The 27172-nt window shown below is 45.8% G+C and overlaps 1 protein-coding gene across 2 annotated transcripts in view; it reads left to right on the top strand.

The window, feature by feature from the left end:
- The first annotated feature begins 576 nt into the window (after window positions 1-576).
- PPME1 (protein phosphatase methylesterase 1) overlaps window positions 577-27172 on the top strand; it is a 38962-nt gene continuing 12366 nt past the window's right edge. For both annotated transcript variants that reach the window (XM_083362150.1, XM_083362151.1), the window contains exons 1-12: window positions 577-788; window positions 5625-5719; window positions 8802-8893; window positions 10519-10576; window positions 11584-11635; window positions 11925-12079; window positions 12296-12386; window positions 15609-15674; window positions 18647-18779; window positions 22681-22810; window positions 23740-23784; window positions 26178-26242. In XM_083362150.1, the coding sequence (XP_083218276.1) occupies window positions 688-788; window positions 5625-5719; window positions 8802-8893; window positions 10519-10576; window positions 11584-11635; window positions 11925-12079; window positions 12296-12386; window positions 15609-15674; window positions 18647-18779; window positions 22681-22810; window positions 23740-23784; window positions 26178-26242 (1083 nt within the window). In that variant the 5' untranslated portion in view covers window positions 577-687. The remainder of the gene's footprint in view (window positions 789-5624; window positions 5720-8801; window positions 8894-10518; window positions 10577-11583; window positions 11636-11924; window positions 12080-12295; window positions 12387-15608; window positions 15675-18646; window positions 18780-22680; window positions 22811-23739; window positions 23785-26177; window positions 26243-27172) is intronic.

Genomic DNA, 27172 nt, shown 5'->3' with positions numbered 1-27172 from the left:
ATAAGCCCAACAATTAAAACAATATTAAAAGCTAAAACCCCTTCAGTCCGGGCCTGATAGATCAAAATACCAAGTTTTCAGATCCTGGCGAAATGTACGCAATAATACGTACGAATAATAATAATAATAATACGAAATGTATAATAATAATAATAATAATAATAATAATACGAAATGTATAATAATAATAATAATAATAATAACAACAACAACAACAACAACAACAATAATAATAATAATAATAATAATAATAATAATAATAATAATAATAATAATAATGATAATAATATATGCCCACATACACACACACATATGACTCAGAGAAACAACACAGGTATACATGGCGGGAAAAAAAACCAAACCTCGTCAGGTTAGCTCACTCTAATTATTATCTCTATGGCTCCCCCGTAGAGCCTCTCTTGGTGGCTCGGGCAGCCTTCTCTTTGGCTCTACTCCCTTTTTAATACTCCGATTCCCAGGGTGCCTTTCGGCAACTTCCGCCCGTGCGTCCCCGAGCGCGTCCCGTCACGCCTCGGGTAGCCGGAAGCCCCTCCTCCCTTTTCCGGCCGAGCGCGCAGGGGCTGCTGGGAAGCGGCGGGCCGGCGGCTCCTTCTGGGAAGGCGGGGGCCGGATCCTCCACGCCCCTCGGCCGCTCCGCTGCTCCGCCGGCCCCGCGTCCCCCTCGCCATGTCCGCCTTGGAGAAGCAGCTGCAGCTCGGCCGCCTGCCCCCTCGCCCGCCGGGCCCCGCCGGAGGCAGCGGCCAGGCCGCTCCCAAGATGCGCATGGGGTAGGGACGGCGGCGGTGACGTCACGGGAGGGAAGCGGGGAGGCCGGCGGTGACGTCACGGGCGGCGGGGGACCCCCTCAACGCTCCAGTGGGGGGGGATCAGAGGAGGGGGGTGAAGATTGGGGGGGCTGGGAAGAGAGGGAGGGGGGGAATGAACCTAGCGCCCTCCAAGGACGCCGGACTACAGCTCCCATGATCCCCTGCCGGCAGGGCCCGTGGGTGGGGGCGGCCGCGAGCCCCCTCCCCTCTTCCCCCATCCCGTTGGGTTGGATGGATTCCGTTGATAGGTGGCCCGGATCAAAATCCTGGCTTCCAAGGGAGATTCATCTATATGTATTGTATGTTTTGTGTGTTTTTGTGTTTTTTTGTGTGTGTGTGTGTGTGTGAGACCCTCCCCACGATCCACCCTGGCCGCAGGGGGGGAAGAAAGAAAAGAGACAGTCACTCTTCGTCGTCCTCTTCCCTTTCTCCCCCCCCCCAGGGTGGATCGTGGGGAGGGTCTCTCTCACACACACAAAAACACACACACACAAAAGCACACACACACACCAATCTGGACCACTGCTCGTTTTGCCCCCTTGGGACTGGTCCTTCTAATTTACAACACACACACACACCCCGTTTGAAATACCCCCACCTTCACCTCCCCTTCCCCACCTGCCATCCTCCTGCCCTGCGGAGATCCCTTTCCCATCATCCCCAGCCAACCAGGAAGAGGGGGGCCCTAGGACCCCCAAACAAGCCTCCTTTGACAAGGGGGGGGCTAGATTCCCCAGGAGAACCGGCACCATGGACAGGACTAACCCCCACCTGCACCCCAATGGACGCCCGCCCCCTCCAGCCTGCCCGGATGAGAGATGCTGTCTGGGGGGGGGGGAGGTGTAAAAGGTTTGGGGGGAGGCAGCGATTAATATTTATATGTTACTTATATGTGAGGGTCTATACGTAGGTCGTACATAGCGTGTTTTAAACGTGGGTTATACATGCGTACGCTTGGACAGGAAGCAACTCAATTTCATTTTTAACGTGGGCCGTTGTGCCCCCAGGAAAAAATGACGATAAAGGTTATATGTGATATATTTATATATATCTATATTTATATATATCTATATTTATATATATCTATATATCTATATCTATATCTATATCTATATCTATATCTATATATATTTTCGTAGATTCTCGCGAGACTCTAGATTACATATCTATATATCTCTCTATATATGCATGCATGCATGTATGTATGTATATGTATATATGCATGTATATATATGCGTATATGTGTATATATATGTATATATGTATATATGTGTGTGTGTGTGTGTGTGTGTGTGTGTGTGTGTGTGTGTATTGCTGATTTTTCAGCAATAAAAACTGTTTCAGTTTTTAATTCTATCCCAGTGTTCATTTGTTTGTTAATTTTAACATGCCTGGGATTCGTATTTTTAATCTTATCAAGGAATACACACACACACACACACACACATATGCATGCATGTATGTATGTATGTATATGTATATATGCATGTATATATATGCGTATATGTGTATATATATGTATATATGTATATATATATATATATGTGTGTGTGTGTGTGTGTGTATTGCTGATTTTTCAGCAATAAAAACTGTTTCAGTTTTTAATTCTATCCCAGTGTTCATTTGTTTGTTAATTTTAACATGCCTGGGATTCGTATTTTTAATCTTATCAAGGAATACACACACACACACACACACACACACACACACACACACACACACACACAGTCGGGGGGGGGCTCAGTCTGCAGAGGTGGGGGTGGGTGCAAGGCGCTGGGGGGGGCAGAGTACGGCACACCAGCTGGGGAGGGGGTGAGGGAAGTAGAGCTGTTCTCATTGCTTTGATGAGAAAAGCGGGGAGGAGGGAGGAGGATCCAGAAAGGATTTCTGTTTTCCAAAAAAAAAGGAGGGGGAGGGCTGGAAATAGAAGCCTCGGAGTAAAATCAGAGACCTCGGAGTAAAATCGAAAGGACAGAAGGAAGAGTTATATAACCCAGCACGTTGTTTCTCAAGCTTGGCCACTTTAAGATGTGTGGACTACAACTCCCAGAATTCCCCAGCCAGCAAAGCTGGCTGGGGAATTCTGGGAGTTGAAGTCCACACATCTTAAAAGTTGGAAAACACTGTCCTAGCCTTTTAATACAGGCAGACCTGTATTGGTACAGGTGGCTTGAGTAGTGATTGTTTGAGTTACAATGGCGCGGGGAAAAAGGGACCTCAGACTTACGACCGTTGCAGCCTGCTCACGTGATCAAAATCCAGACCCTTGTCAACTGACTCGTATTTACGACGGTCGCGGCGTCCCGGGAATCACGCCGTCCCCTTTGGCGACCTTCTCACGAGCAAAGTCGGGGGGGGGGGAAGCCAGATTCGCTGAACGACCGTGTGACCAACTTATCCACTGCAGCGATTCGCTTAACAACTGTGCAAGGAAGGTCGTGAAAGGAGGCAAAGCTCAACAAACTATCTGGCTTAGCGGAAGCAGAAATTTTGGGATGAGTTGTGGCGAGTCAAAGATGAACCCGTACGGCACAATCAGTGACTCACAATTTCCCGCTGATCTGCAAGGTTAATTTTGTAACAGGGTTTTTAGGGTCAGGGTTTAGAAATAGGGAGATGAATGTTGGACTCTGAAACAAGGAAATTGTGCTGTTTTTTTTTTTTTGCCGAACGTTTCCGGCTTCAGGTTTCTCTCTCCCAATCTTCCAAATTTGGCCTGGCTATCCTGAGGTTAAGATATCTGATAAGGAGAGAATATTTGTAGCTTGCAGCTGAAATGTGGGGTCCTCGGTGCTCTCTGAGCTGGGTGGTTTTCTTGCAGATGTTTCATGACCCAGCTAGGTAACATCATCAGTGCAAGGAGGAAGACGAAGGAAGGAAGGAAGGAAGGAAGGAAGGAAGGAAGGAAGGAAGGAAGGACGGACTCTGGGGTCCCTGATGCTCTCTGAGCTGGGTGGTTTCCTTGCAGACATTTCATGACCCAACTAGGGAACATCATCAGTGCTAGAAGGAAGTGGGGTTTGTGGAGGAGGAAGGAAGGAAGGGAGAAAGAAAGAAAGAAAGAAAGAGAAAGAAAGAAAGAAAGAAAGAAAGAGAAAGAAAGACTGTGGGGTCCTTGGTGCTCTCTGAACTGGGTGGTTTTCTTGCAGACGTTTCATGACCCAACTAGGGAACATCATCAGTGCTAGGAGGAAGGAAGAAGAAAGAAAGAAAGAAAGAAAGAAAGAAAGAAAGAAAGAAAGAAAGAAAGAAAGAAAGAGAAAGAAAGACTGTGGGGTCCTTGGTGCTCTCTGAACTGGGTGGTTTTCTTGCAGACGTTTCATGACCCAACTAGGGAACATCATCAGTGCTAGGAGGAAGGAAGGAAGGAAGGAAGGAAGGAAGAAAGAAAGAAAGAAAGAAAGAAAGAAAGAAAGAAAGAAAGAAAGAAAGAAAGAAAGACTGTGGGGTCCTCGGTGCTCTCCGAGCTGGGTGGTTTACTTGGAGACGTTTCATGACCCAGCTAGGGAACATCATCAGTGCAAGGAAGGAGAGGCTATGCTGAGAGGAGTACTTCATTTCAGGACCTTTTTTAGCACCGCTGCTGTGCGAATCCACTACACATAAGTGAACCACATGGTTGTAAGCAGATCCAGCTTCCCCCGTGGACTTTGTTTGTCAGATGCTAGCTGGGAAGATCGTGAATGACGATTGCGTGACCCGGGACAGTGCAACCTTCCTGGACGCATGTCAGTTGCCAAGTCCCTAAATTTTGATCGTTTGACCGTGGGGATGTGCAACGGCCGTCAGTGAAAAACGGACTGTCCCTTTGTTTGGTTCCCATTGTAGCTTTGAACAGTCACTAAATGAATTCCTGTAAATTGAGGACTACCTGTATATAATCCCTGCTACAGCACTGATATATCTCTGTATTACTGATGATGTTTCCTAGCTGGACAATGAAACGTCTGCAAGAAAACAAGCTCAGAGAGCACCAAGGATCTCAATGACAACCTCCTCCTCCTCCTCCTCCTCCTCCTCCTCCTCCTCCTCCTCCCCACAACCCCCACTCCCTTCTAGCACTGATGATGTTACCTACCTGGGTCATGAAACGTCTGCAAGAAAACAACCTGGCTCAGACACCACCAAGGACCCCACAGTCCTTCCTTCCTTCCTTCCTTCCTTCCTTCCTTCCTTCCTTCCTTCCTTCCTTCCTTCCTTCCTTCCTTCCTTCCTTCCTTCCTTCTCACACTGTTGATGTCACCTAGTTGGGTCATGAAATGTCTGCAAGAAAACCACCCAGCTCAGAGAACCACCTAGGAATCCACAGTCCTCCTCCTCCTCCTCCTCCTCCTCCTCCTCCTCCTCCTCCTCCTCCTCCTCCTCTCCACAAACCCTCCTCCCTTCTAGCACTGATGAGGTTCCCTAGTTGGGTCATGAAATGTCTGCAAGAAAACCACCCAGCTCAGAGAGCACCAAGGACCCCAGTTATTGTTATCTCCTCCTCCTCCTCCTCCTCCTCCTCCTCCTCCTCCTCCTCCTCCTCCTCCCATTAATTTTCCCAAGGGGTCACATGGGAAACTGGGACCCATAGGGGAGTGAAGACACGTAGGCATTCATGCCTGCATTAACCTAAATTAGGGGGGGAAAAGTTGCCTTCAAAATGAAAAGCGAACCACGCTGGCTGGGACTGCCAAAGGGCCGGATGCGGCCCAGAGGCCATAACATGCCCTGGTCTCTTTTAGACTCGCCTTAATTAAAAAGAAAAAATCAAAACGAAGATTTGTAGAAATTAAACACCTCCTTTTTCTTTTTCAGGCCTGGAAGAAAGCGCGACTACAGCCCGGTTTCCTGGAGCCAATATTTTGAATCTATGGAAGATGTTGTGGTTGAGACAGACTCCGGCCAGGATATATCCTTTTGGCCTCTGGTTGATTTATTCCAGTTGCACAACCCTCCACGATGCAGTCCATATTTAAGGCTAAGGATTCCCCCGGCTCCGTTTAGCACACATTTTGTCCTTGCTTGCCAGGAATAGCTTTCAGATTAAAAATGCAAAACCATTGTAGGCCAGCCATCACTTCCTCTTTTTAATACTGGAGTACCTTGGTACTCATCCTTAACTGGTCTGCAAAAACGGGGAGTACAAAGACATTTTTCCCATAAGGAATAATGGAAATAAATTTAATTCGTTCCCAAACCGAACAAAATGTCCATTTTGAAGGTAATACGTAAAAAAGAGAAGGTTTGCACGGGTAGTCCTTGACTACGACCAAAACGGAGCCCCAAATTTCCATTGCTAAGCGAGACATTTGCCCCATTTTATTTATTTATTTATTTATTTATTTATTTATTTATTTATTTATTTATTTATTTACCGCCCTTCTCTCAAGAGACTCAGGGCGGTGAACAGGGCAATACATAAAAGTTAGATACAAAAATTAAAATTAAAATTATTAAAACATGATTAAACAATGCCCATAAATAATACAAATTTAAAATTGAAGTTATTAATAAAAATCCCACCCCGTCCCATCAGGCCAGGCCCGCTTGTTTAAAGAGATGGGTTTTAAGGTCGCGCCGGAAGGAGCGGAGATCGGGCGCCATCCGGAGCTCGACCGGAAGATGGTTCCATAAATCCGGTGCACCCACAGACAACGCTCTCCCCCTGGGGGCCACCAGTCGGCATTCTTTGACTGGCGGCACCCTGAGGAGGCCCTCTCTGTGGGAGCGTACTGGGCGGAGGGAAGTTGACGCCGGCTGCAGGTGCTCCCCAAGGTATTCTGGACCCATGCCATGAAGGGCTTTGTAGGTCATTACCAACACCTTGAAGGTCTCACCACCGCCTCTTTCAAGGCGGCGGGAAAACTACCCTCACTCAAAGAAGCAGATATAACCGCCTGGAACCAGCCTCGTGTCCCCTCCCGGGCTGCATAAACCAGCCAGGAAGGGCACGGGTCCAATAAACATGTGGTGGAGCTCAGCCTCCCCATGATCCTGTCCACTTCCTCCGGAGTCACAGGATCGAACTCCTCCCAGGTGACATTGACAAGATCGCTCGTGTCCTGATCGTCCGATACTGCCCAGTCGGAGTCCAAACCGGTCCGAATCCGAGCGATTTTGTCCGACAGATGTTGACTAAATTCCTCGGCACGCCCCTGCAAGGGTTCCCCACTAACCTACTGGTTAAGGAGGGAGCGGGTCACCGTAAACAGGGCGGCCGGGCGATTATCTGCGGACGCGATGAGGGCAGCGTAGTAGTTAGATCTCGCTACCCTCATCGCTGCGAGATAAGACCTAATATGGGTTCTTAGTCGCAATCGGTCGGATTCAGATCGGCTGGACCTCCAAACGCTCTCTAGGCCCCGTCTCCGACGCTTCATCTCCCGGAGCTCCGCGGAGAACCATGGAGCCCATTGGGATCTGCGCCGGGTCAGGAGCCGCAAGGGTACAACTCGGTCAAGTGCCTCCGTGGCCGTCCTTTCCCAGGCTTCCACTAAGGCATCTGCCGAGCTGTGAGCTGAGGAGGCAGGTGGGGACAACCTTTCTTGCCACCGTTGTTAAGTGAATCACTGCAATTGTTAAGTCACACGGTCCTTAAGTGAGTCCGGCTGCTTTCCCCCCCCCACCCCCCAATGGACTTTGCTTGTCAGAAGGTTGCAAAAGGGCATCGCGTGACCCCGGCACGCGGCTGCCGTCATAAAGATGAGCCAGCTGCCAATCGTCTGAATTTTGCCCCAGGGATGCTGCGACGGTCGTAAATTTGAAGCGGTTGTAAGTGTGAGAAAGGATCGCAAGTCACTTTTTTCAGTTTCCATTCTAACTTTGAATGGTCACTAAACAAAGCTGTTGTAACTCAAGGACTACCCGTATAATGTAAAGAAATTTAAGGCATTCCCAAAGCAAAGACAAGGCTCGTTTTGAAGGCAATATGTAAAGAGACAGCGTTCCGTGTATTTTAGGTAAAGGTAAAGGTTCCCCCGCACACGCATGCTAGTCGTTTCCGACTCTAGGGGCCGGTGCTCATCTCCATTTCAAAGCCGAAGAGCCAGCGCTTGTCCGAGGACGTCTCCGTGGTCATGTGGCCGGCATGACTAGACGCCAAAGGTGCACGAAACGCTGTTCCCTTCCCACCGGAGTGGTCCCTATTTTTCTACTTGCATTTTTACGTGCTTTCGAACTGCTAGGTTGGCAGAAGCTGGACGCGTAACAGGTGCTCAGTCTGTTACGCGGCACTCGGGGTTCGACCCGCCAAACTGTCGACCATCTGATCGACAGGCTCAGCGTCCTAACCCACTGAGCCACCGCGTCCCTTTGCGTGTATTTTACAGGAGAAATAAACCTTAGAATTAATAAAAAGTTACGGTAAATGGAAGAAAAAGTTCATTTTACCTATACTGATGAGAGAAAAGGGGGAATGTGTAAAAAGACAGGGTTGCGTGTATTTTACAGGAGAAATAAACCTTAGAATTAATAAACAGTTAAATGGAAGAAAAAGTTCATTTTACCTACCCTGATGAGAGAGGGAAAAAAGCGCCAAAACGCACAAGATTTTTGTGCAGCTCAGAGAAGACCGCAAGGGGAGGTGCAGAAAGCAACAGCTGTTGCATGACTAACGCGTCCACCTTTGTTTCGGCTGCGTTGCGAGTCACAAGGCAAGCGACAACAACAACACTAGCTTGCGCAATTGTGTACCAATGAGTTTCAAAGCAGATGAGTAGTGTGTGTGGGGGGGTGTCGCTTGCACAAGAAGAGAGTTATGGGTGTGTAAGTCACCTCTGTAAATTAATGCAGAGAGTCAGCTCAGGAATTCTGGGAGTTGAAGTCCATGAGTCATCAAAGAGCCGAGGTTGCCTACCCCTGGTCTAGAAGATGGAAGACCTCCATCCCTAGGATTTTATGATTCTACGTAGCAGTAATATCTCCCCGTCCTCTTTTTTTCCTAACCCTCCATTGTTTCCAAAGAAGCGTGTCACGTCCTTAACTGTTCATACACTTTTCGAGTTTACAAGAGTGGGTCCGAGGGTCCCCTGTTGGTCCTTCTACACGGCGGAGGCCACTCGGCGCTCTCCTGGGCTGTCTTCACGGTAAGTCCCTTCCTTGTGTGTTGCTGGGTCAGGTTTTTTGTTTTTTTTAAACCATCTTCCGCCCCCCCCCCCCCAAAAAAAAACACTGGGCCTGCTGCTATATAGGGTGTGCTTCCTTTAGCACCACAGTTGAGCCCATAATTTCCTATGGTTTAGTACAAATATTTATAATATTTATATGTTACTTATATGTAAAAGTATAGGTCTATACATAAGTTGTATATAGTATGTTTAAATGTGTGTTATGTGAGCAAGCAAGTAGATTTCAATGTGTGCCGTTGTGCCCACAGGAAAAAATGGCAAGAAAGTTCATCCATCCATCCATCCATATCTATCTATCTATCTATCTATCTATCTATCTATCTATCTATCTATCCATCCATTCATCTATCCCTATCTATCTATCTATCTATCTATCTATCTATCTATCTATCTATCTATCTCTTGTCTATCTCCATCCATCCATTCATCTATCATCTGTCTATCTAATTTCTATCTATCATCAATCTATTTATCTATCTATGGTATCTATATCTATCATCTGTCTAATTTCTATCTCTTGTCTATAATTTCTATCTCTCATCTATCTGTCTATCTCCTTCCATCCATCCATCCATCCATCCATCCATCCATCCATCCATCATCTGTCTATCTAATTTCTATCTATCATCTATCTATCTATCTATCTATCTATCTATCTATCTATCTATCTATCTATCTGTAGTCCTCGACTTACCACATTTCATTTAGTGACCATTCAAAGTTACAACAGCGGTGAACAGCTTTCCTTCAGACATTATGGGTGCTTCATCTCCTGCTTGAGCAGGGGGGCAGACTAGAAGACCTCCAAGGTCCCTTCCACTCGATTCTGATGCTGAAAATAAAGTATCTTACTGCCATTTTTCACACGACTGTTGCAGCCTCCCCATGGTTGCGTGATCAAAATTCGGAGGGTTGGCACCTGACTCGTGTGTTTGTTTAGGAGTCAGTTGGATGCATTGCCGGCTGGGGTATTCTGGGAGTTGAAGTCCACACATCTTCACGTTGCCGAGGTTGAGAAATGCTGGGCTAGATCAGGGTTAGGCAACCTTGGCTCTTTTATGACTCGTGGAGTTCAGCTCCCAGAATTCCTGAGCCAGCATGAGGGAACTATGGCCCCTTCATGACTCGTGGACTTCAACTCCCAGAATTCCTGAGCCGGCATGAGGGAACTATGGCCCCTTCATGACTCGTGGACTTCAACTCCCAGAATTCCTGAACCAGCATGAGGGAATTATGGCCCCTTCATGACTCGTGGACTTCAACTCCCAGAATTCCTGAACCAGCATGAGGGAACTATGGCCCCTTCATGACTGGTGGACTTCAACTCCCAGAATTCCTGAGCCAACATGGCTCAGCTTGGAAACCTCTCCCTTTTCCCTCAGCACAGCTGGCTCAGGAATTCTGGGAGTTGAAGTCCACCAGTCATAAAAGAGCCCAGGTTACCTAGCCCTGCGCTAGATCATTCTTGTGGTCTCATCCCGTCTACAAGGGTGGGACCTCAACTCCTTAAGAGCTCTATCCATCCCTCTGATTGTATAACTATCTGAGTCCTTTTTTAAAAAAAAAATATCTCTTTTCTTCAGGCTGCCATTGTCAACCGTATCCAGTGCAGGATCGTTGCTTTGGATCTAAGAGGACACGGTAAGGCAGAGGCCTCCAACTTTTTGGGCACCCGGGGACCGGTTCCGTGGAGAGAGGTTTTTCCACGGACCGAAGAGTGCATGATTTTGAGTGCTGCCTGCATCCCGCGGATGGGGCTTTGCTTGTTTGTGCGGACCGGTTGCTGGCGTGCTGCGGCCCGGTACCGGTCCGCATCCTGGGGGGCTGGGGATCCCTGCGGTAAGGCATTCAAAGCTGTTTGGAATCAAGCCTGGTTCTTCGAGATTTTAGAGAAAAGCAATGAGGTTTCCTCAGCAGAAATATAGAATATCCAATCCAATCCTGCTTAGCTTAGGACCGGCTGGGTCAGGGTTAGGCAACCTCGGCTCTTTTATGACTCATGGACTTCAACTCCCAGAATTCCTGAGTCAGCTATGCTGACTCAGGAATTCTGGGATTTGAAGTCCATGAGTCATAAAAGAGCCGAGGTTGCCTAACCCTGGGCTCGGTGATGCCTTCGGAGTCTCCCCATGCCCATCTGGGGATATATATATATATATATATGTATATATATATATATATATATATATATATATATATATATATATATATACTATATATATATATATATATATATATATTATAAAATTCTATTTATATCCTGCCCTTCTCCGAAGACTCAGGGCTGCTTACAAGCTTAGCAGTATTTAGCAGTATGTATTTCTCAGCTAGCGTGTATTGATTAGATAAGAAATATAAATACAGTGCTATGCAGTACAAATTACGGCACAAATATCCATTGCAATACAAACACCAAGACAAGTTACAGTTACAAATGTAATATGTCAGAGCATGCAGTCTTATTGCGCTGAGATAACCCAGGAGTAAACACAATAAACAGTGGTCTATATTAAAATGGTGGTTTATATTACACTATCTACACTACCATACACCAGGAACAATATGCACAGACGTGCTAATACAGCAGGCTCCAACGCATAGGGGAACAAGGTTAATGCTGCTTTTAATTTGAGCTGCTTTTGTTGCAGGTGAGACAAAAGTGGGTAATCCCGACGACCTGTCTGCAGAAACAATGTCCAGGTACGTGGTTCCATAATTTTGGGGGAGGGGGAGGGGGTGTTTTAAGGTTAGGAACCTGGGGTCTCCAATCTCGGCAACTTTAAAAGTTGGGGGACTTCCCAGAATTCTTCTGGCTGAGGAATTCTGGGAGATGAAGTCCCCGAGTCTTAGAAGTCATCAAATTGGGATACTCCTGTGCTAGGAGACCAGTGGGGTTCCTTGGGCAGTTGGGAGAACGAGCAAGGTGGGTCTGGGGTCCCATCCAGCAGGACACATCTTATGTTCTCTCGTTCTTATGTTTTTTTTCTAGAGACGTCGGCAACGTGATGGAAGTCATGTATGGTGACCTCTGCCCTCCCATTATGCTGATTGGGCACAGCATGGGAGGGGCCATCGCTGTCCACACAGCCGTGTCCAATCTGGTGCCAAGCTTGTTGGGCCTCTGTATGATTGACGTTGTGGAAGGTAAGTTGCCACCATTTTCCCCTCTAGACCAGGCGTCTTCCAACCTCCAGCCCTTTTATGACTTGTAGACTTCAACTCCCAGAATTCCTCAGCCAGGCACGTGGGAGTTGAAGTCCGCAAGTCATCAAAGGGCCAAGTTTGAAGACCCCCTGCTCTTGCAGCAGGCATGATACATGTCAGTTTGTTTAATACCAAATCCCTCTGTCATTGGTGCAGGGACAGCTATGGATGCCCTCAACAGCATGCAAAATTTCCTTCGGAGTCGCCCGAAGACGTTCAAATCTCTGGAAAACGCCATCGAATGGAGGTAAAGTTCAACCACGATGGTTGAACCATTATATTAGGTTGAGTTGGATTGGATTAGATTAGGTTGGGTTGGGTTGGATTAGATTGGGTTGGATTAGATCGGGTTGGATTAGATCGGGTTGGGTTGGATTAGATTAGATTGGGTTGGGTTGGGTTGGATTAGGTTGGGTTGGGTTGGATTAGTTTGGGTTCGGTTGGGTTGGATTGGATTAGGTTGGGTTTGGTTGGATTAGATTAGGTTAGATTGGATTGGGTTAGGTTGGGTTGGATTAGATTAGGTTGGGTTGGGTTGGATTAGGTTGGGTTGGGTTAGATTGGGTTGGGTTGGATTAGATTAGGTTGGTTGGGTTGGATTAGATTGGGTTCGGTTGGGTTGGATTAGATTAGGTTGGGTTGGGTTGGATTAGATTGGGTTGGATTAGGTTGGGTTGGATTAGATCGGGTTGGGTTGGATTAGATTAGATTGGGTTGGGTTGGGTTGGATTAGGTTGGGTTGGGTTGGATTAGTTTGGGTTCGGTTGGGTTGGGTTGGATTAGGTTGGGTTTGGTTGGATTAGATTAGGTTAGATTGGATTGGGTTAGGTTGGGTTGGATTAGATTAGGTTGGGTTGGGTTGGATTAGGTTGGGTTGGGTTAGATTGGGTTGGGTTGGATTAGATTAGGTTGGTTGGGTTGGATTAGATTGGGTTCGGTTGGGTTGGATTAGATTAGGTTGGGTTGGGTTGGGTTATGTTGGGTTGGATTGGGTTAGGTTGGGTTGGGTTGGATTGGGTTAGGTTGGATTAGATTAGATTAGATAACCTTTATTGTCATTTTTTCCTGTGGGCACAACAGCACACATTAAAAAATGAAATTTAGTTGCTTGCTCTCAAAGTGTACACATACATGACACACACCTAAAACATACTATATACAACTTATGTATAGACCCACACCCCTACATATATACGTAACAAATAAATATTAAACACTGTCCATCTTGAACATATAACGGAAGGAGGAAGCTTGAGAGTTCACAAGGTTAATACTGTATGGAGCAAAACTGTAACTGAATCTGGTTGTTCTGCTTTGGATATCACGGAGCGCCCCCCACCCCCAGAAGGGAACAAGGAAAACGGGTTGTGAAGAGGTGTGTAGTGTCCCAGACAATCTTGTGGACCCAGCTCAAGCAACGCTTCTGTGCCACGTCCTGGATGGAAGGGAGGCAACTGCCAAGGATCTGTTCTTACTGTCCTCACCACTCTCTGCACCGCCTTCCTGTCTGAAGCGGGGATGGTCTATTGATGCCTCCCATCCCAATAAGCCAACTTCCTGCTCCATCTGTGAATCTAGCCGCTCAGAGTTGCCACATACACCACGAGCTGGGTTGCAAAACGACAATTAACAAATGAATTACAATTAAGCCGTGGAACCCTGCTTACCTTCGGAAGCCGTGGGTGCTCCCAATCACTGGCGGTTTTCAAGAAGGGATTGGACAACTATTTGTCCAAAACGCTCGAGCAGGGGGTTGGACTAGAAGACCTCCGAGGTCCCTTCCAGCTCTGCGTTTCTGTTAAATGCTGCTTCTGCAAAGAAGCTGAAGAAACCGTGGACCACCTGGGGAGCTGCTGTAAGAAGATCACGCTGTTCTGTACCAGCCTGCTACCGGCCCTGCAGAAAAGGCAGGGACAACCCCTTTTACAAGAAGGCAAGAGGCTGGAATTACGCCTGTCAAATTTATTACTACAAAAACAAACGGAACAAGACAAACCAAGAAACAGGAGCTTTAAGAAACAGGAACGAGCGGTTGCCTTCAGCAAACCAGCCCTCCCACGCATTCCCCTTTTATACAGTTCAGGACATGGCTTCTCTCTGCCTCCTTCTGAGAAGCCCCATTGCCTTCCTCTGTTTACTCCTAATTGACTGCCTCCTGCGTCGGGCGTCCTTGAACAGGGCCAGCTGTGGGTCATCTTCATCCACGCTGTCAGGCTCACACAGCTGGGTCTCCGTGGTGACCAAGTGGGAGGGGCTGGCTGAGGGCTCTCATCAGCAAGATCTTCAACCCCCTCAGCAAGGTCTTCAACACCCCCATCCTCCTCTGAGTCGTCTGACCCAACTGCTGAACCCACAGGCTGACCCTGAATCACAACACACGCAAACTGACCACAAACAACGGCGCGACCCAGTAGCAACAATGGTGCGCCGGAGGATCTGCAAGTAATATCGTTTGCCTGCAAGGAAGAAGTGGGATCGTAAAACAAGAGACAGAATTAGACAAGGAAGAAGCTAATTTGCTCCAGGACTTTTTATAATTCACACAAGCACCTGCCACATAACACCCCAGACTTAACAGCTGTCACTAAGACACAAAAGTCTGGATAGTGGATGTGGCAGTGCCTGGAGACAGCAGAAGAGAAAGGGCTAGGAAAAAAATATATATCACAGAATACAAAGACCTGCAAATAGAAATAGGCCCCGGGGCAAACGGAAGCAAAGATGGCGCCAACAGCCTCTGGTGCAATTCCAGAACATCGGGAGCGTCCCTTGAACCACCACCGGCATTGACAAAATCCCCATCAGTCAATTGCGAAAGGCAGCTTGACTCCAAATCAGCTGACATCCTGCGACGAGACCTTTTAACACCCTCAAACAACCACATCTGCCTCTCCCAGGTCCTTGGGAAGGACTGAATAGGTGGATGAAAAAAAAACAACCAGATCCAGTCCGAACATCTGGCTGACTGCGTGACAAGCCAAAGTAGTAGTAGTAGTAATAATAATAATAATAATAATAATAATAATAATAATAATAATAATAATAACAACAACAACAACAAGAACAACAACTTATCTATTCGAACAAGCTGGCCTGGCTTGATGGGTTTGGGGTTTTAACATTATTTTTAACTAGCTTACTACATTGGGCACAATCATTTAACTTTAAATCTTGTATCCTGTATTCTTATTTTTATTGCCCTGTACACCGCCCTGAGTCCTTCGGGAGAAGGGCGGTATATAAATCAAATAAATAAATAAATAAATAATAACAATAAAAATAAAACTTGAGCAAGGAGTTCCGTATTAGCTACTCTGCCTTCCTCTGAGAGGAGACAGGTGGGGCTTTAAAAAATTCAAGGTAAACCCTTTTTGCTAAAAAAAAAAAATAAAAAAAAGAAAAGTTAAAACGACGCTTACGAATTCCGTGTTGGTGATGGCTTGTCTTTTTTTCCCCTTTTTCCCCCTAGTGTGAAGAGCGGGCAGATCAGAAATCTCGAATCGGCCAGAGTGTCCATGATCGGCCAGGTCAAACAGTACGTCGACTTTTGAAACTTCCTTCCCTGCCTTCCTCTGGGCCCTTTTGGGAAAGCTCCTCCTCGCTTTTCGAACTTGAAATGCTTAAAAATGTGTAGACTTCAACCGGCTAGGGAATTCTGGGAGGGTGTGGAGCTGTGGGTGTGTGCTCATTGTTTCCTTGCAGATATTTCATGACCCAACTAGGTCCCATCGTCAGTGCTAGAAGGGAGGAGGAGGAGGACTGTGGGGTCCTTGGTGCTCTCTGAGCTGGGTGGTTTTCTTGCAGACGTTTCATGACCCAACTAGGGAACATCATCAGTGCTAGAAGGGAGGAGGAAGGAAGGAAGGAAGGAAGGAAGGAAGGAAGGAAGGAAGGAAGGAAGGAAGGAAGGACGGACTGTGGGGTCCCTGGTGCTCTCTGAGCTGGGTGGTTTTCTTGCAGACGCTTCATCACCCAACTAGGGAACATCATCGGTGCTAGAAGGGAGAAGGGGGAGGAGGAGGAGGAAGATGAAGAGGAGGAGGAGGAGGAGGAGGACAGTGGGGTCGTTAGTGCTCTCTGAGCTTGATTGTTTGCTTGCAGATGTTTCAGGACCCAACTAGGGAACATCATCATTGCTAGAAGGGAAGGGGGTTTGTGAAGAGGAGGAGGGGGTGGGGGAGAAGGAGGAGGAAGAGGAGGAGAAGAATTGTAGGGTCCCTGGTGCTCTCTGAACTGGGTGCTTTTCTTGCAGACGTTTCCTGACCCAACTAGGGAACATCATCAGTGCTAGAAGGGAGGAGGAGGAGGAGGAGGAGGAGGAGGAGGAGGAGGAGGAGGAAGAGGACTGTGGGGTCTTTGGTGCTCTCTGAGCTGGGTGGTTTCCTTGCAGACGCTTCATCACCCAACTAGGGAACATCATCAGTGCTAGAAGGGAGGGGGGGTTGTGAGGAGGAGGAGGAAGAGGAAGAAGAAGAGGAGAAGCAGAGGAGGAGGAGGTGAACTGTGGGATCCTTGGTGCTCTCTGAGCTTGGTGGTTTTCTTGCAGACGTTTCATGACCCAACTAGGGAACATCATCAGTTCTACAAGGAAGTAGGGTTTGCAGAGATGAGGAAGAGGAGGAGGAGGAGGAGTGTGGGGTCCTGGGTGCTCTCTGAGCTGGGTGGTTTTCTTGCAGATGTTTCATGACCCAACTAGGGAACATCATCAGTGCTAGAAGGGAGGGGGCTTTGCGGAGTGGAGAAAACAAGGGGGGAGGAGGAGGAGGAGGAGCGCTCCTGGTGCTCTCTGGGCTTGGTTGTTTGCAGGAGGCCACTGGACCTCCTTGTTTTCCTTTGAAGACGTTTCGCTTCTCACCCAAGAAGCTTCTTCCGCTCGGACTGGATGGAGGGGAATGGAAGGATTGATCCTCCCTGCAGAAAAACTGGTCATTTGCATTCTTTTAGAGCAGCGGTCTTCGAACCTGGCCCGTTGATGACTTGTGGACTTCAACTCCCAGAATCCCTCAGCCAGGCACGCGTGCCTGGCTGAGGGATTCTGGGAGTTGAAGTCCACAAGTCATCAACGGGCCAGGTTCGAAGACCCCCTGTTTCCTAGAGTCCTTGAGGCCGCCTGGAGTTTCAACTGTGTCCTCAGGATCCGCCTGAGCGGTGCCAACGGGCGTGGGGCCTGCTTGGCTGCCGGAGGTTTCCCGCCCGGCGTCCCTTGAAGACTGGCGCAGGCCGTTGGGGATGGGTCCGTGTTTTCTGCGTCTCCAGCGGAAGCGAAAAACGGTTCCTGTGGTCCGCCCTGTTTTCTGGAAATCCGTTCGTGCTCTCGCAACCTTCGACGGGGCTCCATCCCAAAGAGCGTCCCTAATTGTCCGTGGTGCTTCTCAGTCATCCAGGTCCTGGTTGTCCCAAAGTTGGACTTTCTGGGATGGGACTCGGGAAGCACGGAGGAAGGGGCAATATCCACTGCAGAAAAGATTCCTAACTCTGCTAAGTCAGTGGTGAATAAAGTAAGGTTCTACATTTAGGCAGGAAAAATCAAATGCACAGGTATAGTATAGGTGGTACCTTGCTCAATAGTAGTAACTGTGAGAGGGATCTCGGAGTCCTAGTAGACAATCACTTCAATAGGAGCCAGCCGTGTGCTGCAGCTGCCAAAAAAGCCAACACAGTGCTAGGCTGCATTAACAGAGGGAGAGAATCAAGATCAAGTGAAGTACTAATACCACTTTACAATTCCTTGGTAAGGCCACACCTGGAATACTGCGTCCAGTTTTGGTCACCACGATGTAAAAAAGATGTTGAGACTCTGGAAAGAGTGCAGAGAAGAGCAAAAAAGAGGATCAGGGGACTGGAGGCTAAAACATATAAGGAATGGTTGCTGGAATTTGGTATGTGTAGTTTAACAAAGAGAAGGACAAGGGGGGACTGGATAGCCATGTTCCAGTATCTCAGGGGCTGCCCCAAAGAAGAGGGAGTCAAGCTCTTCTCCAAAGCACCAAAAGGCTGGACAAGAAGCAACGGATGGAAACTCACCAAGGAGAGAAGCAGCCTGGAACTAAGGAGAAACTTCCTGACAGTGAGAACAACTAACCAGTGGAACAACCTGCCTCCAGAAGTGGTGAATGCTCCAACACTGGAAGTTTTTAAGAAGAGACTGGACAGCCATTTGTCTGAAATGGTACAGGGTTTCCTGCTTGAGCAGGGGGTTGGACTAGATGACCTCCAAGGTCCCTTCCAACTCTATTCTGCTCTAAGAGACTGGACAGCCATTTGTCTGAAACGGTATAGGGTTTCCTGCCTGAGCAGGGGGTTGGAGTAGATGACCTCCAAGGTCCCTTCCAACTTTACTATCATGATTATGATTTAAGTCGGCTGGGAGAATTTGCTTTGGGAAGCTTCCGAGCTCTTGTTAACTTTCCTTTCCCCTAGCCGTAAAAATCTTTGCCGGGAGTTTTATTCCTTTTTTCTGAGCTCGAAGTCTCAATTATAAAACCTCATTTCTTTGAAACAAATCAGGTGCGAGGAAGCCCCCAGCCCCGGAGACTCCAAAGCCATCGTGGAAGGGATTATAGAAGAAGAGGAAGAGGAGGAAGAGGAGGGCGAAGATGGACAATCGCTCAACAAGAAGAAGAAAGACGACAGCGTGGAAGTGGGTAGCCTTTTTATTTTTTTCAGCCCCGTTTCCCCCCCCCCCCCCCAAAAAAAAAAAATCTGGTCCAATTTACCTGTGCAGCCCGTGCAAAATTTTCTGGAGCTGAGATATACGCCAGTGTTAGGAGGAGCCGTTCTGCATGTTCCCTCAGTCCTCGACTTAGAACGGTTGGTTTAGCGTGATCGAAATTCAGACGCTCAGCGCAAAAAAAAAAGCTTTGGGCACAAGTGTAGAATTAGAAAAATGGCAAAAAAAAGAAAAAAACCTCGAGGAAAGGAATGATAAGTTGACAATGGCAACCGCGTAGAAGGAAAATCATGTATATAAAACGTTTTCTGGATGGCCGCTTACCAGCTGCGAGATTGTTTTAAAATGTTTAAAACGTTTAAAAACGTATTTAAAATGTTTAGAAACATGTCTAGTAACTGTTGGAAGTGCAATAAAAAAAACCAGGCATGTACTACCAAATTGGGGCAAATTTGGACAAAAATACATATTTACGTAGAAAAGACGTTAAGAAAACACATAGATTTTTTTTTAATTAAAGAGTTTTACAAAAACAAAATTTTACAATATATCCCCAAATCCCACCCACCCACTTCCCAGAGCTAAATACAGGATTATAGTTACAATAATCATATTCTAAATAAGAATTATGCATAATATGCAATTAACCAAATTCATAATGCGCTTTAACTCTCTTTTAACATAACTACCAACAACGTACCAATAACAATATCCCACTAAAATCTACTCATAAGCTAAATGGTACTTTTTAGTCCCATATTTGTTTTGAATATAATTTATCCATCTCCTCCAAACTGAAATATATCTTTCCTGTGAATGATCCTTCAGGTAAGCAGAAATCTTAGACATTTCTGCAAGATTCGAAACTTTAAACACCCATTCTTCTACAGTGGGCAAAACACGTAGATTTTGAACTGGAACTATTTTTATTAGGTATATTATCAGGAAAATATGATAAAGAAACTTGTGTATTTCATGCTGCGTGTGCAGTAGTGGCCAAAATTCTGGAAACCTTTTGGGAAAAGCGTGCGGTAGAAATGCCACCTTTCGTTAAGTTCCCACCCATTTTTCTTCTAATTTCTTTATAACTGTTCATTTAATAATAGTATTTTATAATCGCTTTCTGGGCAACCGGTCAACTCTTTGCACCGTTGCTTTAATTTTATTACGTTTCACAAGCTCACTAAATGAAAGAACACAAAAAAGGTCATGACGTCTCCTTTTGTGACCTTCCGACCAGCCATTGAGCCCGAAAAGTCTGTGTGGGTAAACGAGACGGTCGTTAAGCGGGTTTTGGCCCATTTTACGAGCTTCCTCTCCTCACCGTTGCTAAGCAGATCCCCGCAGTTGTTAAGTTAGTCACGCGATTGTTAAATGAATCGTAGCTTCCCTGTTGGCTTCGCTTTTTAGACGGTTGCAAAAGGGGATCACGTGACACACATACACACACGCACACGGACGCTGCAACCGTCATAAATACAGGCAGTCCTCAACTTATGACCCCAATCCAGCCCGAAATTTATGCTGCTGAGAAAATTCTCAAGTGACTTTTGCTCCATTTTTACGACTTTGGCGTCCACCTTCGTGAGGCAAATCGCTGCCGTTCTTAAATGAGTCATCCCGGTCGCTCAGCAAATCCGGCTTCCTTCATTAACTTTGCTTGCCCAGAAGGTCGCGAAAGGGGCTCACGTCTCACTCACACAAACACACACACACACACACACACACACACACACACACACACACACACTCTCCGGGATGCTGCAGCCGTCATAACTATGAGTCTGTTGCCTAGCAACCGAATTTTGTGACCGTGAGGGTGCTGCAGTGGTCGTTAAGCATGAAAACCTGGTCCTAAGTCACTTTTCCCAGTGCCGTCGTAACTTCGGTCACTAAATGAAGCAACCTAGAACTAAGGAGAAACTTCCTGACAGAACAATTAACCAGGGAAACAAACCGCCTCCATGAAGTTTTTAAGAAGAGACGGGACAGCCATTTGTCTGAAATGATCCAGGGTTTCCTGCCTGAGCAGGGGGTTGGACTAGATGACCTCCAAGGTCCCTTCCAACAACAACAACTACTACTACTACTAATTATTATTATTATAAAACTTTTTTTATTAAAGAGTTTTACAAAAACAAAATTTTACAATACATCCCAAAATCCCACCCACCCACCTTCTCCCCCCCACTTCCCAGAGCTAAATACAGGGTTATAGTTATAATAATCATATTCTAGCTAAAGATTATCCATAATATAAAATTAACCAAATTCATAATGTGCTTTAACTCCCCTTTAACATAGATACATACTAAGTACTAACACTAAAATTAATAACAATATCCCTCTAAAATCTACTCATAAGCTAAATGGAACTTTGTAGTCCCATATTTATTCTGAATATAATCTATCCATCTCCTCCAAACTGAAATATATCTTTCTTGTGAATGATCCTTCAAATAAGCAGAAATCTTAGACATTTCTGCAAGATTCGAAACTTTAAGCACCCATTCTTCTATAGTAGGCAAACTGTCCTTCTTCCAGTATTGTCCCACCAGTAACCGTGCTGCTGTTATCAAATTCAACATCAAATTGGTTTCTTTAACATCACAATCTACAACAATGCCCAATAAAAACAATTGCGGAGAGAACTTAATCTTTCTCTTAAAAATCTTTTGAATGTTCCACCAAATTTTAACCCAAAAGGCTTTTATTCATTAAACATGAACCTCAGTCAACTGAACACTCAAATTGATTGGCACTCATGGTTGACACAGGCTGCTGCCAGCATCCTAGGAATCAACCAGGTATCTCCTTAAAATGTAAGATGTTCCGAGTAGCGCAGTTTTTTGTAGCTTTGCTGGAGTGGTTGCAGGAAGCTGCAATTTCTTGATGTCTTTTGCAAAGTTTTTGGACATAGTTCCCAGTGCCCCGGTGACAATGGGTATCCCTGTTACGCGTTTCATCCATAATCGCGCAGTTTCGATGGCCAGGTCGTGGTATTTCGTAATTTTTTCCAGTTCTTTTTCTTCGACTCTGGCATCTCCTGGTACAGCGATATCAATCAGCTGTACGCTTCGGTTCTCTACGACTGTGATATCTGGCGTGTTGTGTTCCAAATGGCGATCTGTCTGTATTCGGAAGTCCCACAAGATCTTCACCCTCTCATTCTCGACAACTTTTTCCACCCTATGTTCCCACGTCGTCTTCTTCTTCTTTTTCTTCTTCTTCTACTTCTTCTTCTTCTTCTTCTTCTTCTTCTTCTTCTTCTTCTTCTTCTTCTTCTTCTTATTATTATTATTATTATTATTATTATTATTATTATTACTACTACTACTACTACTACTACTACTACTACTACTGTCTTAAAGTGAGGACTTCCTGTATATTCAGAACTGAGGCTCTTTTCAGGATAGGTTTTAACACCACCACCCCTCAAAAAATATTTATTTATGTTAATTCCATTTATATCCCGCCCTTCTCCGAAGACTCAGGGCGGCTTACAAGCTTAGCAGTAGCCTTCATTCTATGTATATGCCTGCTTATTAGGGCTTTCACACACACCCCCAAGCGGCATTATTACAAAGTCAGCTTAATTGCCCCCAACAATCTGGGTCCTCATTTTACCTACCTGGGAAGGATGGAAGGCTGAGTCAACCTTGAGCCTGGTGGGACTCGAACCTGCACTAATTACAGGCAGCTGGTGTTACTTAAGGAGGCATTAGCCCACTGCTCCACCAAGGCTCTTATATAAAATATATCCGTGTGAATTGCATCTCCTTGTAATTCCTGCTGTTCGCTGCTTGTAAGCAATGAGGCTTCTCGGCCTCCGAGTTTGTTGAATGTTTCCCTTTTTCTCTTAATTCCCCAGACCAAGAAAGAAGTTGCCTACACTTGGCGGATCGAACTGGCCAAAACGGAGAGATACTGGGATGGCTGGTTCAGAGGCCTCTCTAACCTCTTCCTCAATTGCCCTGTTCCCAAACTGCTGCTTTTAGCAGGTAGGTAGGCGGGGGGGGGGGTATCCCCCCCTCTTTTCTTTCCTTCCTCCTTCCAGAAATCCATCCCATGAGTCTGCCAGCTGGATGGAAGAGGCTCAAGGCGGCCGCCTGCCCTGATGATGATTTTATGGATGCAGTTGTTTCAATCCCACCTTTGTTATTTTGACAAACGATGCAAAGAGGCGAACGTATCCAACACGCCTTCCTAGCAGGAATTTTTCGTTGTATTTTGCCTGTGGGTATGTACGGGTTAGAGAGAGAGAGAGAGAGAGAGAGAGAGAGAGAGAGAGAGAGAGAGGAAAGATAGAAAGAAAGAGAGAAGAAAGAGAAAGGAAAGAAAAAGAAAGAAAAACAGAAAGAATGAAAAAGAGAAAGGAAAGAAAGAAAAAGAGAATGAATGAAAAAGAAAGAGAAAAGAAAAGAAAGAAAGAAGAGAAAGAAGAAGAAGAAAGAAAGATTAATACTGGGGTCTTCAAACTTGGCCCTTTTATGACTTGTGGACTTCAACTCCCAGAATTCCTCAGCCAGGCACGCGTGCCTGGCTGAGGGATTCTGGGAATTGAAGTCCACAAGTCATAAAAGGGCCAGGTTTGAAGACCCCTGCTTGTGGACTTCAACTCCCAGAGTTCCTCAGCCAGCATGCCTGGCTGAGGAATTCTGGGAGTTGAAGTCCACCAGTCATAAAAAGGGCCAAGTTTGAAGTTTGAAGGCCTCTGGATGAATGGATATTGAGCGGAGAAAGATGGATGAACAGGGCGAGGCAGGGAGATAAGAGATAGGAGACAGAGATATAGAGAGATGATAGACAGACTGACTCTGTTAGAGAATTCAGAAATGTAAAGAAGAAATTCAAAATTTGGCAAGAGCATCGGATTAACATATGGGTGCCTTTCCCTCTTTCCTCCCCCCCACCCCCCATCCATTTCTAGGTGTTGACAGACTGGATAAAGATCTGACTATTGGCCAAATGCAAGGTAAAAATTCTCCGCTTTACAATCCAGGAACGGTTTTAAGAAGGCTTCATTTAAAAGAACTCAATTTTTTTCCCCCTGCTGACTAGACACCTCCGATGCCAAGCCTTTTAAAACATCCTTTCATTCATTCGATAAAACGTAAAAGGCTATTTTCTGATGAATTCGCTGGATTCTCAAAACGATAAAAGATGCCTCTGAAAGCCCTGGTTTTCCCAAATGAGTGTACTTTAAAGCGCGCTATAACGCGGGTAAACATTGGAAGAGAGCCGTGTAAGTGTGTAGCAGCCCCAAATCAGGAGTCTGGTAGCCTATAGTGCGTATAGTCAAGGCCATGGTCTTCCCAGTTGCAATGTATGGCAGTGAAAGTTGGACCATAAGACAGGCTGAGCGCCAGAGAATGGAGGCCTTTGAACTCTGGTGCTGGAGAAGACTCCTGCGAGTCCCTTGGACCGCAAGGTGATCAAACCGGTCAGTCCTAGATGAGATCCACCCTGACTGCTCTTTAGAAGGCTAGATCCTGAAGTGGAAACTCAAATCCTTTGGCCACCTAATGAGAAGGAAGGACTCACTGGAGAAGAGCCTCATGCTGGGAAAGGTTGAGGGCAAGAGAAGAAGGGGACGACAGAGGAGGAGGTGGCTGGATGGAGTCCCTGAAGCAGCAGGCCTGAGCTTCAATGGACTCCAGAAGATGGTAGAGGACAGGAAGGCCTGGAGGAACGTTGTCTGTGGGGTCGCGATGGGTCGGACACGACTTCGCAGCTAACAACAACAAGCCTTTTTCCAACTAACCAAGGTTATTAAGAGGCATCAACTTTTGATAAGTCTGACTAACTTTTGGTTAGTCAGAAAAGGGGCTCCTGGATTCTTGATTTTTTTGTGCGTCATTGCGGCGTCTTGCCGCATTATCAACCGATAACGGTCGCCTTGTGGGTATTCGTTACACGTCGCCTTTGAACTTTGGTGCTTGGTATTTGGGTAAAATTATCTCGCCAATAGTTTTAAAAAAGAAAAACCAGCCCTTTTATAGCCACGTTGTCAGGCAAAAGGCGATCCTCCCTAATCTTCCGGGTGGCACAAAGAGACAACACGTTTGTTACGCCAAGCCACGTCTTCTCCTTAACTTGGCCATTTTTTAAATTCTGCTGCCACTTGTGTGAACTTCATCGCTGCCGATTTCGTTTTTTAACCAAGGATTCGTGAATTCACCTATCCTGTCTCCGTGTGTTTTTTTTAAAAATTTTAATTTAATTTAATTTTAATTTTTTTTTAAACACCTTTATTTACGCTTTTGAGTCGTTCGTAATTGTGGGCCAGTTCCTGCAGTCGGTCAGGTTTTTTTTAAATTTAATTTAATTCATTTTGTATTTTATTTTGTTATTTTATATTTTATTTTATATTTTATGGTTTCATTTTTTTATGCATGTTATTTTATTATTATTTTATGTAACTTTTAACTTTGACTTTTTTCTTATTTTTCTTCTGTATTATTTTTTTATTTTCTTTTATTACAGTATTTTTATTTTTATTATCCTTTACATTTTCCTTTATTTTTTTTCTTGTTTTCTTTCCTTTTTCTTTTATTTTTTTAGTTTCTTCTATCTTTTATTTTATTTTTTGGGTTTCGTTTATTACAGTATTTTTATTTTCATTTTCATTTTTTTCTTATTTTCTTTGTTTTTCTTTTTCCTTTTATTTTTTTTAGTTTCGTCGATATTTTGTTTTATTTTTTATTTTACTACAGTATTTTTATTTTAAGTTTTCTTTTTTTTTCTCCTTTTATTGTTTCTTTTTTTCCTTTCCTTTTTTTCTTTTCTCTTTTGTTCTTTTTCAGTTTCTTTTATATTTTATAATTCATTTTATTATTTTATTTTATTATTTTAATTTTTATGCCAACCATCTTCCCTGCAAGGTGTTTTTGATGCTGTTTCTTCAGTTGGTAGAGTTTTATTTATTTTAATTCCATTTATCTCCCGCCCTTCTCCGAAGACTCAGGGCTGCTTACAAGCTTAGCAGTAGCCTTCATTCTATGTCTATGCCTGCTTATTAGGGCTTTCACACACACCCCCAAGCGGCATTATTACAAAGTCAGCTTAATTGCCCCCAACAATCTGGGTCCTCATTTTACCTACCTGGGAAGGATGGAAGGCTGAGTCAACCTTGAGCCTGGTGGGACTCGAACCTGCAATAATTGCAGGCAGCTGGTGTTACTTAAGGAGGCATTAGCCCACTGCTCCACCAAGGCTCTTATATGTTCACTGCCTCACGTTATTTGTCAAAAAGATTTCCCAGCTGGGCTTTGTGCCCAAGGCAGGACTCGAACTCACCATTTCCCAGTTTCTTGCCCAATGCCTTAACCCCTGGCCCAACCTGGCTCTCTTCTCTCTCACCTGCAGGGAAATTCCAGATCCAGGTCCTCCCACAGTGTGGCCACGCAGTCCACGAGGATGCTCCGGAGAAAGTGAGTAGCGCGGTTATTTGCCTTCAGCGAGGGCAATTAACCAGTGGAACCTCCAGAAGTTGTGGGTGCTCCAAAAGGGTGGACAGGATAGCAGTGTTCCAATATCTCAGGGGCTGCCCCAAAGAAGAGGGAGTCAAGCTATTCTCCAAAGCACCTTCTGAAGGCAGGTCAAGAAGCAACGGATGGAAACTCGTCAAGGAGAGAAGCAACCTGGAACTAAGCAGGAATTTCCTGACAGTGAGAACAATTAACCAGTGGAACGGTTTGCTTCCAGACGTTGTGGGGGCTCCATCACTGGAGACCAGGCAGCCATTTGTCTGAAATGGTCTAGGGTCCCCTGCTTGAGCAGGGGGCTGGACTAGAAGACCTCCAAGGTCCCTTCCAAGTCTGTTATCCTTCCTTCCTTCCTTCCTTCCTTCCTTCCTTCCTTCCTTCCTTCCTTCCTTCCTTCTCTCCTTCCTTCCTTCCTTCTCCATCATTGGAGGCTTTTAAGAAGAGACTGGACAGTCACTTGTCTGAAATGGTACAGGGTCTCCTGCTTGAGCAGGGGGCTGGACTAGAAGACCTCCAAGGTCCCTTCCAAGTCTGTTATCCTTCCTTCCTTCCTTCCTCCCTCCCTCCCTCCCTTCCTTCCTTCCTTCCTTCCTTCCTTCCTTCCTTCCTTCCTTCCTTCCTTCCTTCTCCATCATTGGAGGCTTTTAAGAAGAGACAGGACAGTCCCCTGTCTGAAATGGTACAGGGTCTCCTGCTTGAGCAGGGGGCTGGACTAGATGACCTCCAAGGTCCCTTCCAAGTCTGTTATCCTTCCTTCCTTCTTTCCTTCCTTCCTTCCTTCCTTCTCTATCATTGGAGGCTTTTAAGAAGAGACTGGACAGCCCCTTGTCTGGAATGGTCTAGGCTCTCCTGCTTGAGCAGGGGGATGGACTAGAG

This window comes from Vipera ursinii (genome assembly GCF_947247035.1).
Source record: "Vipera ursinii genome assembly, chromosome: 4".
NCBI classification, from domain to species: Eukaryota; Metazoa; Chordata; class Lepidosauria; order Squamata; family Viperidae; genus Vipera; species Vipera ursinii.
The sequence above is the reverse complement of the archived record's forward strand: the minus strand, read 5'-3'. Positions and strand labels throughout refer to the sequence as shown.